The following is a 17229-nucleotide window of genomic DNA, read 5'->3' as shown; positions in this document are numbered from 1 at the left end:
GGTAAGAATTTGTTTCAAATGACTGAAGTTCATCCGAACCACACGGATAGCCGCACCCGTTAGCACGCAGCTTCCGGGATTCGGGAAGATGATGGTGAACCTAATGTTAGAAGGCTCAGCTGTGTTTTGATAGTAAAGAGGCAGTATATTATATTAGACTTAGAATTCGTTTCACAATAGCGTAAAGTTATCATATTGCCAAATAAAGAAATATTAAATTGTGCATTTGGGTATTCTTACATACTGTTGAGAGTATATGCTACACTTTTTAAAGAGGCTTTTGTTGCTTAATTTTATGGACCAAATGCTATTTGTATGAAGGACAACTGAATGTAAATTTTGTGCATAAAATTTAAAAAAATAAACGTTTTTTTTCAGAATTAATGAAAAGCATGAGCCCTTTTAAGGCCATCTTTAACAAAGCGAACCCGAGCCCCAACCCCTTTTGAGAAATTCCTTGCTACGTCCTGTGCGATAGTTGATTAGCAATCGTAGCTCACGTACACTGGTGTTGTTACGCTCTCCGAAGTAGGTCCTCCTTCTTGTTACTAAGTTACAGTAAATGAAACTTTACGATATTCTAAAGTATTAAAAGCTATCAACTTTTTCCTTAGTCATACTTTAGATATGTAGTTTTTACTTCAGAAATCTTGTACAGGTCTGTCTCTGTAATGTTGTGCACTGATTGTCGTTCTGTTCATATGTACTGTGAAAACGGCTGACAATGCTTGCTGCTCCGTAGTGAAACATGCGCGTAGAACACGGTTAAAAAGTGGCGAGAAACAGGTTGTTCTAAATGTTGTTCATTGGTTTACAGAAAGATAAGCTTTGAGGTTCTGACTAAGTGTATTTACTAAAGCTAAGGGAATTTTGAAAACCGAATGTGTAGCTGAATATATAGCGTTGTAGAATGATAAATCGATACAAGTCATGGATCGATGTTACAAATCTCGATTTGGTTTTCTCTTCGTTTTCGTTCAATTTGACGTATCTAAATCTCTTAAACATAAAATTCATCAAATATATGCTAATTAACGCATATCTAACCATCATTTTAACGAAAAATATATGTCTTCTTGTTTCTAATAACATATTGCATCAAAATTATCGTTCTGCTGCAGTATGAACCCAACAGAACTAAATGGTTCAAATGGCTTTTGCACTATGGGACTTAACATCCGAGGTCATCAGTCCCCTAGATTTAGAACTAATTAAACCTAACTAACCTAAGGACATCACACACATCCATGTCCGAGGCAGGACTCGAACCTGCGACCGTAGCAGCAGCGCGGTTCCGGACTGAAGCGCCTAGAACCGCTCGGTCACAGCAGCCGGTCCCAACAGAACTCAACTGATCTGGAGCCAAGTTAGGGGATATGTCGCGAGAAATAACAAGGCATTTCAAGCTGCCAGACATATGGGAACTAATGCACAAAGTTTTGGCGCACGTCACTGCCTAACGCTGGCGAGACACACAACGCCACGCCAGAGGAGAAAATGTGGCGCTTGGATGGTTTCGTGGATTCTGTTATTGACCTACTCGTTATCAGTGTAGCAGATGACAGTTCAAGCACTAAAATGTATTTTGCGAAGTTGAAAATGGAAGGCGTTCAGAGATTACCAGACGACTTACTATAAATAATACATTCAGTGGCTTCAGTACTTTTATACGGTGAAACCCCTGCAATACGCTGTAACACCACACATATCGCGCGCAGAAAAATTACCCCGTGTTTAAGTTAGGAATTTTTATCACTCTTGTTTTTAATTACAATACTATGTTAGCCAAGAACGAGAGCGTATTATTCTTCACGTCTAGTCCTCTAAGAGGCGTGCGGTATTGGAGTTCTCTTTAAAAATGAAATGACATTCTAAGCTACATTGTTTCTTTGTTCGTGTGTTTTTATATCGTAATTGCAAATGCCCACGTCACTGCAGGTTAGCTGGACCAGCTTGCTGGCCGGTGTCGTCCAAGTTAAATGCGCCGGTAAAGTTGTTACCGTATATTATCGCTCAGTCGATGTGAGCGTAACGCACAGCATAAAACGTATCTCTATTGCCGTATTTTGCTGTTCTAGAGACAGCTTCGCTTCCGCTCCACGTGGAACGAAATCTAATGAGACTCCAGCAAGCGTGGAAGGAATACATGGGATAATGTTTACAGTTTACATCAGGTTACGCAGCATAGAAGCGGGAGTCTCCCGAATATACTGGTTAACTAATGCATAGATAAACCTCAGCAGGTCGTATATTATTTGTTATTTTACTAGTCTCTCTCTATAAGGACGGCTGCGGTGGCCGTGCGGTTCTAGGCGCTGCAGTCCGGAACCGCGGGACTGCTACGGTCGCAGGTTCGAATCCTGCCTCGGGCATGGATGTGTGTGATGTCCTTAGGTTAGTTGGGTTTAAGTAGTTCTAAGTTATAGGGTACTGATGACCTAAGATGTTAAGTCCCATAGTGCTCAGAGCCATTTGAATCTCTCTATAAAAGAGAGCCTCTTCAGATACTCATTGCACCGACTGCAGTATGTCAATATTTCAAAGCTTCTCTCAGCTCCTCATGTTGACGATTGCGCTGAGAACACCTTTGAACATATAGCATGTCGACATTAGGTTAGTGAATATTTCAAGACACTGTCGTTTATCTAGTGAAACTACTAATAAAGCAAGTAATATGCGACCACTAACAGTTCATCTGCACTTTAATTCCTAGTAAGTGCTTTGCAGCCTGCGGTCAATGGCTTTGCCGTGCGTTACGTTGGCAGTGATCGAAGACGAAACACTAGCTAACGGGTCGAAGTACTCCGACTTCTAGCGATTCAGAACCGGGGAACCGAACACATAACAATCCGTTATCAGATATACAAATTTCCAGTGTTTGCAAATTCGTGTGCCTTGTGCCATATGGTGGACCTCCTGCATAAGCTTTTTTATAGCGCTCAAATTAAAGAATTGCTTGCGTGTGTTGCTTGCAACGGAAACAATGGTGGCTTTCCATGAACGCACGCCATAATGTTATTAAATTTTACAGCTAGTTTTTCTCGTGCATTCATGAGACAATCGCGCCAAAACGGATCGCTTGTTTATATATCTGTGCGAAGACATTAGTACTGGCTGTGGAAAAGTGGTAGGCTTGTTATCTAATTTTACAGTCTCGAGACAGGCTCGCGTCATAACTCCCTAAGCTTCTAGTTATAATTTTCCCCCTGCGGCACACAATTTTACAATATTATTTATGTCGAAGTTAACATTAAAGCGAAGCGTACGATGAAAATAATTTTTTAAACATTCTTTTTACATGTTTTATGTTATTCCTCTGCACTAGGCTCGATCACTTCCAAACTGCTAAGAATTGTTTATTCTTCTAAAATTGTTTTACTCCCGACTAACTCATTTTTTTCTATAAAACGGCCTTTTCGTCCTAGCTCGTTTTACAGCTAAATGTGATTCTTAGCTTCGTATCTCAGGCTGCTGTTCAAATTACTGTAATCGATATACCTTTGAGCAATTTAATTCACATTTCACACCTTATAATTCAGTTTTTACGCGTTCTCACGGGGCCATCCAAAGTTGTAGAGCAAGGACGTCCATTTTTTTTAGCTTACCTGGGCCACACTGAAAGAAGGCGAGTATTTTTGGGCCGCACGTAGTATCCTTAACACTACTAACAATAACCGCCGAGAAAAAAAATCGTGATGGACCAAGCAGAGAATATCAACATGTGGCGGGTGTTTCAGACTGAAAATATTCAATTTATCATAACTTTACACAGCTCTATTGTATTTATTTATTTTTACCGGTTATGTTATAATTGATCACTTCTTGGGCCGCACTGATGCATGCTTTAGACCGCGTGCGGGCTCGAGCTTGGAAACTCCTGTTACGGACTTCAACCATCGAACTCTTTTGTCGGGTGAAGAGGAATGTTTCGATACGAATAGTCGGCTTTGGCCAGTAACGTAATGCCAACCAATTTAGAAGACAAAAAGGTTGATCTGTAGCTTAGCATGAGATATAAGTTAGTTTAGAAGATGACAGTATGGTTGTGAGTTGGCGAAGCCAACGAATCTGAAACTAAATAAATCTGGTTGTGATGAAAGACTGATATGTAGCTTATCCCATTTGAAAAAATCGCCAATAACATCACGTTTTATCACGCCATATTGTTTACGGCGTTTGTTGCACGTTTCCTGTATATCTAGTCTAACAAATTTTGTGATTAGGAAAGAATCGCAATCACTTACGAAAAACAATTTAACTACAGCGTGTATTGACTGATGCATTCCTAGCTGGAAACGCCTTCCAAGTGGCACTGTTCACCATTAATATTTGGTACCTTCCGATATCAACTATGGACAAAAGAAATACTAATGCGTGACGCTTTATTAATGATGACTTGTTTTTAACATATCATGTAACGAAATATCCAGTTACTCAGCTATGATAGTGTCTGAATGTCGTCTGCAATCAATAAATCAATTATTTTGCAGTGAAATAATCAAGAACAACTTGATTACGCTAAGAATTTAAAGATAGTTTAGTTTTATAACATTCTATCAGTCATGTATAACAGTGTGGTACACCCTGTCATGATAAATTACGCGCCGCAATTATTATCTGCATGCGAATCGGAACTCGGTTTAATCGATAATATCGATATTTGAAACGGTCGGAGTGTAGTTGCAATTGCAGGAAGTGAGTTTGGTTATATCGACCATGGAATATATCGATAAGAGGAATTAGATGGTGGTAGGTGGTGTTTTGGCGGTATGAAAATGTAGGATATTGACAGGATGGAATGCGTTAATGATACGTGGGACGACTATTTACATTAATTTGAAAACATAGATGACTTATGTGTCTATAATGCTGTTATTATCGCTCTGAAGTCCATGCGTTTAACGCTAATTCGACCTTCTTAAATCCCTGGCACGGCCGCACGGAGAAATGGCTGTTGTCAGAAATGCCGTATAAATGATGAATTGTATCAGAAAGCCGTAATTATTTTAAAAATCATATTTGCGTTCATATAACTGAGAGTAGTAGTGGAAAGTGTGTTACCGCAGTGACTGGCCTGCATACCGATACTGAGTTGTTTACATTGATGGCTTAGGTCGCGAATTTTGAACCGTAGCGTGACAGAAGATTTTTAGTCGGGGAAATGGATAGGCAAGAACAAGTTATCGCTGTTGTGAAACAAGAAGCAAACGAGAATAACACTCATGCATCAGTAACCTCGGACAAACAGATGAACGACTGTAGTGAAGATACTATACCTAGTCCAACAACTGGTGACAACCCAACTGGAAACCCTTGGTGCAATACAAAATGTGTTTTTTGCCAACATGTGTTATCGTCCGGAGACGCTCCGAAACTTTTAGATTGTCTTCACGCCAGTTGTTCTTCTTGCTTGTCATTAAAATTTAACGAACAGGAGCAACTTGACGTTGAAGTAGTCGGTAAGATTATATTTTGTTTACGTTAATCAACAGCATAGTAACTAAATCGAAATAGCGCTGTAAATTTTGGAATTAGGTTTTTAAACAATTTTCTACAAGTGCTCTTCTTATATTGCAGAGAATAGTAATGTGGTGTGCCCCATATGTCGTGTTCACTGTTATGCTGCCAACATAATTGAAAACCAGTTTCTCTTGGAAGCAGAGGGTGACAATGAAAATGGTCAAGGCTCTTCTAAAGTTAGTGACCAGAAGTGCACAAGTTGTTTAGATAATTCCATTGTTACAAGTTGGTGTGTGGAGTGCTCTGAATATATTTGTGATGGTTGTGTTCAGGTAATCATATGTTTTTAATTATTCACTGTTGTGTAACGGAAGAAATATTATGTACTTAATGAACCTTTGATGTAGGCACATCAACGTTTAAAAATTACGAAAGAACATACCATAAAGCCAAAGGAAGAGGCAGAAAATGACAATCAAGCTTCAGCTGTTACGAATGCCCCCAGAAGTCTCTACTGTGCTGTGCATAGACAGGTATGAGGTGTAATATTTTAAGTCTTTTATAAACTACATGAATATGTGGTTTTCATATCAGTTTTCCGCGTAGTGCTCAGCACACACCTTTTAATTTGTGTTTTGTGAGATATATTCAAGACATCGACAATCTTTAGTGAACTCTTTTCTGCTGCAGCTGTTATAGTTAAGTAAGGAAATAAATGAATCTCGGAAACTAAAGTAGCATAATAATACTAGTAAAAATTCAGTTACAACATGTGTCTGTAGTTAGAAAGCAAAATATTTAGCCTAAGCATATAGAAAACGTGTTACTTATAACCCAATTCACTAGATGACAAGAGTCGATGTGGAGCTGATTTGCCAAATTCACACTATTCACACTGCTCTCACATCAGTTGACTTACTTGGTGTGCACAGCTGATCTTCCTCTCTGGATAGTCGATCTCCAAAAACTTCTTCTCTGCAGAATAAAGCTGGTCAAGTGAATTTACCCATCTTCTCTCTCTCTCTCTCTCTCTCTCTCTCTCTCTCTCTCTCTCTCTCTCTCTCTCTCTCTCTACTCGTGAAATAAGTGGATAGTCGCAGAATACTTTTAATTTAATCTTGTTATATTTCAACTTCCATAAAGAACAAATTCACCATTTCTCACATAAATATTCAGAAGTTTGCAAGTCAACCGATTCGTCTCACATTAGACTCAATTAAATACATTTACAATAGCGTTGGTTTAACAGCCATATAATTTATGAACGTGAATGTGTCTTGCTACTAGCAACTCCAACACATGAATTACTGAAAAGTCTAATTTCATTTCTTCATTTGTCATTAACAATCATCATACATAAACACTCCTTGTTCTTCTCTACACATACACTGAAACTCTATGGATCGTACAGCAGGTACTTGTTAGCGGCTGCGTCCGCATTTCGCTCGTAACTGTTTTTAGATCTGCACACACAAACATGCCATGCGCTGTAGGTCAGATTTGTCTCTCTCTCACTTCTGTTTAAAATGTCATGTGTTTGAGACGGAGGAAAGCCACATGGTTCTAGAATTTACACAGAAATTCATGAAGCACTACATATTCCCCCGCTCAGATCGAACACGCGATACTTTATATACAATCATTATGTACATTATATCACATATAACAAGAATTCATATTTCAACAGTATACCTTGTTCCTTTCATAACCGTGAATACCCTTTTTCGTATTATTTAGCTATTCCTTATCTTTTTCGTTTTACTTTAATTATAAAATGTGAACATTTCAATCAATGTTGAAGTTTGTTTTCTTATATCTAGGAATTGTAAGGACTAAACCTTTAGTTTACAATTGTAAGCTCCAGTAGTTCATGACACTTGAGTACTTTATTCTAGGTAATTCCTTGTACTATTTTTTCCTTAGTACTTAATAGTATCATTATTTATAGTAGTTTGTAGTCTGGAGGTACTCTGAGCAACTGAAAGTGTTCTTTTCGACACTTGTAAACTCACATAAAACATAGACCTAAAAAAGCTAGTGGTGTATAAAATTCAAACTTACCAGAATAATTCCTATTAAATGTGTTACTTGTCATGATACTGTTCTTTTCCCCTAGGATCAGTACCTATACCTTACATGTGGGTTGACCCTATGAGTGCACTTCCTCCTTCCGTTCTGGTAGGTACGCCTCTTTATAAAACATCCCTATTCATCAGACCACAGGACATCCTTACTCTATGTAGGTACGCCTGCCCTATATCCTTAGCAAATGTTGGGTTCATCCCCCTTATCCTTTGAGTAGGCCTCATGGTTCATTGCCCTAGTATACGTCTTTATGTGCACTATAATTAAATATTTTCTGGTAAAATAAAAATCTATTTTACACTTCACTCTCACTTCTTAATACCTCATTTAATACTCTAGAGTCCTTCTCTATTTTCAACTTCTATAATCTTGGTAGATACTATGTCTACATTTAGGATATGCAGGCCACCCTTCCTCTCTTCTACCACCGGGAGTCTACTTCCATCAACTGCTATATTCCCTTTCCTTCCAATTTCCTAGAACTTTTCTTGACAAATGGGGGTATGGCGCCACCTTGGCTTCGTCCCCGGACCTCCCTTCTCCATGACCTTTGCCAGCTTCCCAAGGATAGTACCCCCCCCCCCCCCATAGTTTATCGTCGAGCATTTGCTTGTCTATGCGCACTGATGGAGGATGCCACTTTCATTTACACTTGGCGACACCCCTATTAGATTCCAGCTTCCCGACCAGTGTTTGGTTTTTAATGCAGAGCTTTATGCTGTTCTCCAGGCTGTCCAGTACATCCGTTCCTATAAGCAGATATAGTATATAAGCTTAGATTCACTCAGGTCTCTTCTGAACCTCCACACACTATAACCTGTCCACCCTTTGGTCCACTGGGTTCAGGGCTGCCTCCACATGCTGCACTTGGGGGGCATCTCTATGGAATTCCTCAGGATCCCAGGGCATGTTGGTATCCGCAGAAACGAGGCAGCCGATATGGTGGCAAAGTTTGCAGTCTCTCTTCCTCGGTCGGCTGTTTGTGTGGCTCCCTTTGCCAATTTACAGAGCATTTTATGTTGTTGTGTTGTTCTGTTATGGCACAGACATTGGTCTGCACTTCCCGATAATAAATTATGGGATGTAAAACTTCTTCCCTGTGCTTGAACCTCTTCCTCTTGGCCTCTTTGTTGGGAGGAAGTAATTTTAACTAGACTCCAGATTGGTTACTGTCTCTTTAGTCATCGACATCTTTTAAGTGGTGATCCTCCCCTGCTTTGCCCCCACTGCCTTCAACATGGACTCCAGATTGGTTACTGTCTCTTTAGCCATCGACATCTTTTAAGTGGTGATCCTCCCCTGCTTTGTCCCCACTGCTTTCAACATGGACGGTGAGACACCTTTCACTTCAGTGCTCCTATTTTTATCTGCTACTCGCCCGTTTACAGCTGTCACCTCATATATCTTCCCTTTTAGCAGATGATGCGCTCAGCTGATTGCGTCCTTATGTTTATCAGTGTCAGTGAGATGACAGCGGTCATTTGAAGCGCTTTCTTCGGGGAAAACACCCCCCCCCCCTTTTCATTAGCAGTTTTGTAAGATTTCCTTCCATTTTAAGTTTCCCTCCTTCTTGAGTTTCGCTCCCATTGCTGCTGATTTAAATTTCGGTTTTTCACCATTCACTAAGCCACACAGTGGGCACCTACAACTGTAGCAGTTTTGCACCCTAAAACCATAATCATAAAAAAAAAGAAAGAAAAACATTAAACAACAGTCATCCAGAAGTAGTGCAGACAATTGTGAAACACTTTTGTGATTTGACCTCCACCTATTATGCTAATCATAGATTTCCCCAACATAGAGACCACATGGAGAGACACAGACTAGACTATTCATCTAACAACTCTGAGCCACATAACTGTCCTTACTCCATGTGGGAACTACAACCTGCACTGCTGCATGTGACACTGCTCCAAGACCCTGCAGGATTCAGTATGGCATGCTAAAACACGTAAACATGCCGGGGAAAGAAGTATTTCTATCCTCATAAACAAAATATGGGCTGAAGACTACTATCTGGATCCATGATGGGAAGAGTGTCTGATACCACTTCTCAAGTCATGGAAGGACAAGTTTGTTGTAACGGCGACCGGAACGGTCGCGGAGTAGTAGTGACGGAAACACGGCAGGACCTGCGGAGCGGTCCGCGAACAACAACACAACGGGAGAGGACGGACATGATCAACGGAGGAAGCTACGACACAACAAAAACAGACAACAGAGTAACGAACCGAACAAGACAACCACATCCACTGGAATAGAAACATGAAAGCCAATACGCTGTCTGAGGCGATATGTCCTGAGATGCACGCGATGTTAGACTGCTGGCTGAGCGCGAGGCAGGCACTTAAGTATGCTATCGGGGGTGCCGCTATTGGCCGCTGGGGCCATGTGTTCCACAGTGGTGCCCTCACACTAAAAGCGGGCCAGGAGGCGCGCGCCGCCACAGCTCACTGCGCGATGATGCAGAGACCTCTATGGGTCTTCAACGTCCTTGACGTCTGCCGCGTATTCAACTTCCGTGGCGCGCACTACCAGAAGTTGTTTCCAGATAGCTACAGGAGTGTTGCACCCACTAGCTGTGCAGGAATGACCCTTGAGTGGATGATAAATCAACACCTCGTGTGGACTCTTGAAACCAAGGGATTGTTCAATCATTTGGAAATAATGGCCCGCAGTAGACAATCTCCTCTAATTAAAGGTTGCAATTCAAGAGTCATCCCTACAGAAACAGCAGGTTATTGGTATCTTCTTCAATCTGGAGAAAGCATATGATACCACCTGGAGACAATGTCGTCTGACAACTGCATGAATGGGGATTTCATGGGCATCTCCCCATTGTGATGCAGTCCTTCCTTACTGAAAAATATTTGCAGTATTAAGTCAGTGCTACAAACTCCAGCCATTTCCTTCAAATGAATGACATTCCTCAGAGTAACATTTGTAACAACACCCTTCAATCAGTGGCAAGGCGTCCAACCAAATATTCCTTATTTTGGATGACTTTGCGGTATTCTGCTCTTCCTTGTGTCTCACAGATACTACATGTCGACTACAGCTGACCTGTAAGAGGCTGGAGGACTGAGTTGATACAACTGATTTTAAATTATCTGCAGAAAAAACTATTTGCCTGTATTTTAGTCATTTCTGTCAGTGCTTTATTTACCTAAAACTCTGGCTGAGGGGCCCATCTTGGATTTTTAGACCTCAAGTATGTTTCTTGGGCTTCATCTTTGATCAGAGGTTAACATGGCTGCGTCACCTCCATGATCTGAAATGTTTGTTTGAAGGCACTAAACATTTTAAAATGTGTTAGTGAAAGACCTGGAAAGTGGATCAGACCAGTCTCTTCTTACATTCTATAGAACCTTCAACTGCAAATGGCTTGACTATGGCAGTATAATGCATGGCTCAGATAGGCCTTTCTATTTAAAGATATTGGGTGCTGTCCCCTATGCTGGCATTAGAATGGCCGCAGGAGCTTACTGAACCAGTCCCATTCCTAGCCCCTGTGCAGTAGCCAGTGAGCCACCTCTTGCCATCTGCTGAGAATTTCTCATGGTGCAATGTATACAAAATGAGGACCATCTCTGACCATCCTGTTGTCAATATTGGGGCTGAACGATCTGCACGATAAAGGTTTACTGCCTACTTGGCTACTAAGTGTTTTTCTGTCTGTGCGTAGGATTATCTAGAGCAACTTGTGGCAGCAAACATAAAGGTAACAATTCTTAAATTGGATGGAGTATATACCCTTCTTGGATAGGTGACAGACCCACTCTTAACTTGGACAGGACAGAGCACAAGTTCACTACTCCACCTGTAGTTTAAAAAAGGATTTTAATGGCATTGTAATGGAATATCAGGAGCATGTGATAGTCTTTACCAATGGATCAAAACAAGTGCACTATCTCAGGCTTTCTATTAACTTTCCACATTTTGTCAGCAAAATCTGCCTACCGAACCACTTTCTGGAGTACTATGGAGAGCTCTGGGCATCAAGAAGGCACTCACTGGAGCACATGAGTCTTCTTGGTGGAGAGAAGTTTCTTGTCTGCATGGATTCTTCTAGTGTTCTACAGGCTATTCAGCAGCCCTGCAGATTGGATAGTTCACGTGGTCTGGGACACTATACATCTCTGATACAGGCAGAGGAAAGAGGTTGCTGGGTCCCTAGACACATGGGAATCAAAGGAAATGAGGAAGCTGACAGAGCAGTGAGAGCAGCCTGCCAGGAAAATATCACAGTTCACTGTAATGTCTGCCCACAGACTGTTGTTTAGTGGGTGACAGAGAGATTGTTGGCTGCGTGATAAAAGTAGTGGCTGTAAGAAGCTGCAGTTGGTCAAAATCAGCTTGTTATCTTAGCACACTTCTTTTTGGATGCCAAGAAGAGATGAATTGGTCCTCACTCGCCTTTGTATCCTACACTGTCCAATGAAGCATGCTTATCTCTTGTGGTTTGAAGAACCATTGGAATGCAGTGTTCGTGGTGTCACACGCACAGTGCACCATATTTTAACTTTGTGTGTTCTTTATGGTGATAGGAGGGATTTACCCTTAATTTTCGGTGATGATGAAACAATAGCAAGAAAATTGGTGACATTAAGTGTGATGCCAGCACTCATACACAATTTAATTGGACAGAGGTTTTAATGTGTACCATGAACATGAGAAAGGGTGCTGGTGACGACAGTGTTAAGTGCCCGACAGGTTTCAATCTGTCCATCAGTCCATCCGAAAGCTGTTCGTAACATTTCACATTCTTGCTTCTGCTGTATGTGGGCATTGTTGTCATAGGTTCTGATTTCATGCTGTATGCTGCTACAAGAAAAGTTAAAACTCAATAACAGAATATTAGGATGCACAATAATCATTTCAAAATATGGTTTTAATTTGGAATGAAATGCATGTGGTGTTGTAACTGTTTGAGCATCAGCTCATTGTTGACTTTATATTCGCATAAATGTTGAATTTTCTATTTTCTGGGTTTCCCACATCTGAGCAAAGGTGAAATGAACAGTGAACATAAGAAATAATAGTGTTTGGGGGTTATTGTTAATGAGTATGAAATCCACAATTTTGGCTCATAACTATTTTGGACAACCGAATGATGGACTATAATACATCAATAGGTCTTCCAAGTCAAAATGCATTTGTCTTAAATCTAGAATTGTTTTCATACAATTTTAAAGTTTTCCATTCTTTTTTGTGCAATTGGTGGTACATCAATTTTCTTTGAAGTTTACTATATACTACAACAAAGGCTAAATGTAAACCTGACCCTTCGAACATGCGTAGAACTAAACCAAATTATATTGATGACATTTAGTGTAGAACACCATTCATCTGTCTGTGTTATTCAGTCAGATACCTCTAAGGACTACAAATTGTTTTCAAAGTATTAATTAAAATCATGAATGTGTCTGTAAGCAGCAACTGTAAAGTGGTGGTCTTGGAAAGGATGGAAAAGATCAGCCAACCAGTTATGTAATGCAGGTTTATTTGAACTCTTGACCTGAGTTTCAATAATTATAAAATTATTTTCTTCAGAGGCATGTGTGACACTTAGAACTTGCACATTGTTACAAAAGATCCAAGCAAAACAAAAATATCAAATACTGATAACAGACTAGAAGCCAGGATTACACAATTACACACTTACTTGTTATAAGTTGTGTTGAAAAGATATGTTAGGTTACAGCCATTTGGCTCTTGTCAAGTAAAAATTCACCTCAAAAACAATAAAATAGCAAGCTGTGGGCATCAGATAACAGATTGTTAGTTGTGTAGTATGGATAAACTCTGGAAGAATGCCTTAAATAGCACCTGCTGCTTACAGTGTTAAAGATGCTCTGTGTACAATAACTACATAGACTTACAAATGTGCTTAAAAGCCAGTGTGGTAGCCAGTCTGACGTGATGGTGTAATTATTTACCCTTTTGGTAGAGATCTCTGACAGCACGGTGATCACATTACTGATGTCTGAGATGCTAGTTCACCACACATGACAAGGAGTAGACACCCATCTTCTTGGGGCATCAGGGCTCCTAGCAACAACCCCATGCATCAGATGACCTTTGCTGCGACTGGTTGGCAACCATAGGGGGAGGTGGTATCGGGATGGATGTTTCGCACAGGAAATACATTAAACTAAATCAACACAATGACTGTACTTATCTGACTGTCTCAACAGAATGGTATTGATATTTCAATTCAGGCAATTACAGTCCAGCTGCTTTTCCTATCCTAGCTACCCCAAGCCGTAAGACTGTGAAGTAATTTGCAAAATGGGCAGTCTTGATTAAAGTCTCTTCTGTTGCACTATCTCGAGCACTTCAGACAGGTGAAAAACTAGGTGACATACCAGTGACTATTACTGCACATAAAACTTTGAATACAGTACAAGTAGTTATGTTTCAGAGACCTTGATCTCCAGAGAGATTAGAAGTTACAAAAAAGTTATGGTTGTTCTGTGTAAGTGTGACATGCAATCCCTCTGCCCATGAGATCGTTCTAATGCTTATACTTAAGACATAAATCATTTACTATATTGTGCAAAAGATAAGAAGATACAATCATATAAAGGAACTGGCTGCCTGTCTTATACTGAGACAAGGAAAAATTGTTAACCCAAGCATCCAGTTGACATGGTGAAAAACTGGGCAAACATTGCTCTTGCACCCCACCTACTTCAACGTTTTCAAACCCAAATCTACCCCTGCCCTCCTTGCTCATGATTCCTGAGACACGATCTTCAGGAATCACTCTCCGCACCTGGCCAGAGAAACAGCTTTGACTTCTGGCATCTACCAGAGGTAGGTCTCCCTCTTGGGACCCCTCTCCCTGGAAATCCACAGGTCAGAGGCCAAAATCAGCTAGTGACTGAAGGAGTTGTGAACTCTGGGTCCGAGAGGTACCTGTTCTTCCTCTGTTTTTTACACTCACATTAGAGATGCTCCAAAAGTTGCAAAATAGGAGGAGAAGAAGAAGAAGAAGAAATCGCGAGTGAAGGCTTCTCCTGTGACTCTGGAGGTACCAGCTTCCCCCATGTCATTGATTCTGAACCAATGTTCATTGTGTCATTCCACCTCCCACTGCAGACAGACAGTGGCCCTGGCATGTGATATGTCTTTCTGGTCCCTTTACACCTAATGAGGACACCTTCAACATGGTGATCCATTGGAAATGTTATGGATATTGCTGTTACCTGTTTTCTTTTGTTCTGCACTTTGTGTTGCTCTCCAAGAACACATTTTGCTGATGACAGTTTCCCAGCACTTCGAGATTACTGTGCATTCTGTCAGAACTGTACTGGCCCCAAGAGGACATGTCGAGGGGTCTGTACATTGATTCCCACAGATGTCATCTGTGAGTGGATTCCCCTTCGTATCACATTGGAAGCAATGTGCAAATGACACCAGCAATCACCATTTGTAATGTTTATTTACTTCAAGGCAGGCCAAACTCTTTTTGCCCTACTTGAGTATATCAATGCATACCAGTCTATGTGGGGAAGTACAACTTCCTTTAGGGGCCTTCTGATTGACTAGCTTCTTTCTGATTTTGATCTGTCTCTACTCAGTGATGGCTTCCATGCACCCCGTGGCCCCTTTTTGGCTATTGACCTTACGACTTCTTCCCCAAATTTGTGGCTTTGCACCAGTGGTTGCTACACGATGATCTTTCTGACAGTGACACCTTCCAGTGATCCTGTCACTCCCTTGTCACTACCTAGTGAACCAGTTACCTCAATGGGCATTTCAAAGAGCTATCTGGCAGTTGTTCGCCTCTGTTGGCACCTTCATCCCCGCTCTGTCAGTTTGCATCGACAATGTTGTGGAAGACATCTCTGAGGCAATCAACTGTGCCACTGGAACTGCTATTCCCGTTTCTACAAGTCCGATCTGCCATCAGCCGGTGCCATGGTTGACCAAAAACATTGTAACTACTATTCAGGATTGCGAAAGGTCCTGCAATGTCTCAAGTGACATCCTTCATCACAGACTCCCCTCCTCACTTTTAATCAAGCACTAAGGCTTGCTACCTAATTAAACACAGAAAGAAGGAATGCTGGGAGAACTAGGTCTCCTCCTTGGGAATGTATGCCTTTCCCTCTCAGGTATGGGCCAAGCTCTGTAGCCTTCTGGGCTGCCAAAGATCAACAAATATTCCCAGTCTCATCCTTCAGGATGGTGTTTCTACCAGTGTGTCAGTTCTCAATGAACGCCTTGCGACCCACTTTGTGAAAGCATTGGCATCCTCTTGTTTCCTGGCTATATTTTGCATGCCTAAATAACCAGTTAAGGACATCTCCCTATCCTTCAGTCCCCCACCTCACTCAGCCCCCTTCCCAAGCTACACCAAATAATATAATGAACCCTTGACTGACTGGAAACTGCTTCCAGTTCTTACCTTTTCACACACTACAGGCCCGGACCATGATTCAGTTCATAATCAGATGATGCAACTTCCAAAAGTTACTCAAAGGCTCTGTTCACTTGGGATTTTCGGCTGTATTTGGTTTGAAGGTGTCTCCCTTCACAGTGGTAGGTGGTATCATCATCCAAATCCTAAAATCAGGCAGAAACACAATGTCATTCAGCAGCTATGACGTAATTAGTCTCACCTACATGCTTTGCAAACTGTTCGCCAATTATACGGGGTTCTCGAATCTCGGAGCCTTTTGTCCCTTTATTATTGTGGTTTCTGGGAGGGATGTTCCACTGCCAACCACCTGCTTAAGTTGGTAATGGCAGCCTTATAGGCTTTATCTAAATATCAACACCCCATTGCAGTCTTTTTTGACTTGCATAAGGCATATGATACTGATTGGCACCATCACTTTCTATTTAACTGCTGTGACTGGGACTTCCGAGGCTCACTACTGATTTTTACCCTTCAGGTTTTGTCCCACCTGTTTTTTCAGGTTAAGAATTGTATAACACTCAGCTTCCAAGGGTCCTAGAGAATGACATCCCACAGGGCTCTTTGCTGAACTTTACACCGTTTCTCATCACCATCTATTGGCTAGTGCCCTCCATTGTGCCATTGATTACCCATGTAACACCTTTTGCATTTGGTATAGCTCACCATCCTGCTGTCTTGGGTGAACGCCAGAACCAAGGCACCATCCAAAGAACCCCCAATTGTACCCTTTCCTATGGTTTTCAGTTCCCTCCTGCAAAAATGCAGGTGATGGTTTTCTGTTGTCATACAACAGTCATCCTGATGCAGAACTCCCAGTGCTTGGTTGTTGTTGTACAGTCCCAATTTTTGAGACTGCTGTGAGCTGACTTGGCTTCCCCATATTATTTTTATCAACTAAAGCAAACACTAGAAAATCCAGGATGGAATGTAGCAATACCAGAGAAGGAAAGTTGCTACTCACCATATAGCGGAGATGCTGAGTCGCGATAGGCGCAATAAAAAGATTCACACAATCAATGCTTTCGACAGACCACACTCGACTAAAGACTACCTGCTTGTGGAAGCTTATAACACTCTGTGCAGTAACAGTTGCGCAGCAAACATCATCGAGACAGAGAGCAACGGAGAAGCAGAAAGGGAAATTCAATAAGCTTTCACTGAAACAACATGGAGCAGAACATAAAGCTGCGGAACATGCTGTGATCAACATGACAGCATGAACCATCAACGCAGGTGCCATCTCAGCACTTAAG

The 17229-nt window shown here is 41.3% G+C and overlaps 1 protein-coding gene across 2 annotated transcripts in view; it reads left to right on the top strand.

Annotated features, from left to right (window-relative positions):
• The first annotated feature begins 4747 nt into the window (after positions 1-4747).
• Positions 4748-17229, top strand: part of LOC126412126 (E3 ubiquitin-protein ligase TRIM33-like) — a 129747-nt gene continuing 117265 nt past the window's right edge. For both annotated transcript variants that reach the window (XM_050081567.1, XM_050081566.1), the window contains exons 1-3: positions 4748-5459; positions 5578-5792; positions 5868-5993. In XM_050081567.1, coding sequence (XP_049937524.1) covers positions 5162-5459; positions 5578-5792; positions 5868-5993 — 639 coding nt within the window. In that variant the 5' untranslated portion in view covers positions 4748-5161. The remainder of the gene's footprint in view (positions 5460-5577; positions 5793-5867; positions 5994-17229) is intronic.

This window comes from Schistocerca serialis, chromosome 7 (assembly GCF_023864345.2).
Source record: "Schistocerca serialis cubense isolate TAMUIC-IGC-003099 chromosome 7, iqSchSeri2.2, whole genome shotgun sequence".
Lineage (NCBI taxonomy): Eukaryota > Metazoa > Arthropoda > Insecta > Orthoptera > Acrididae > Schistocerca > Schistocerca serialis.
The sequence above is the reverse complement of the archived record's forward strand: the minus strand, read 5'-3'. Positions and strand labels throughout refer to the sequence as shown.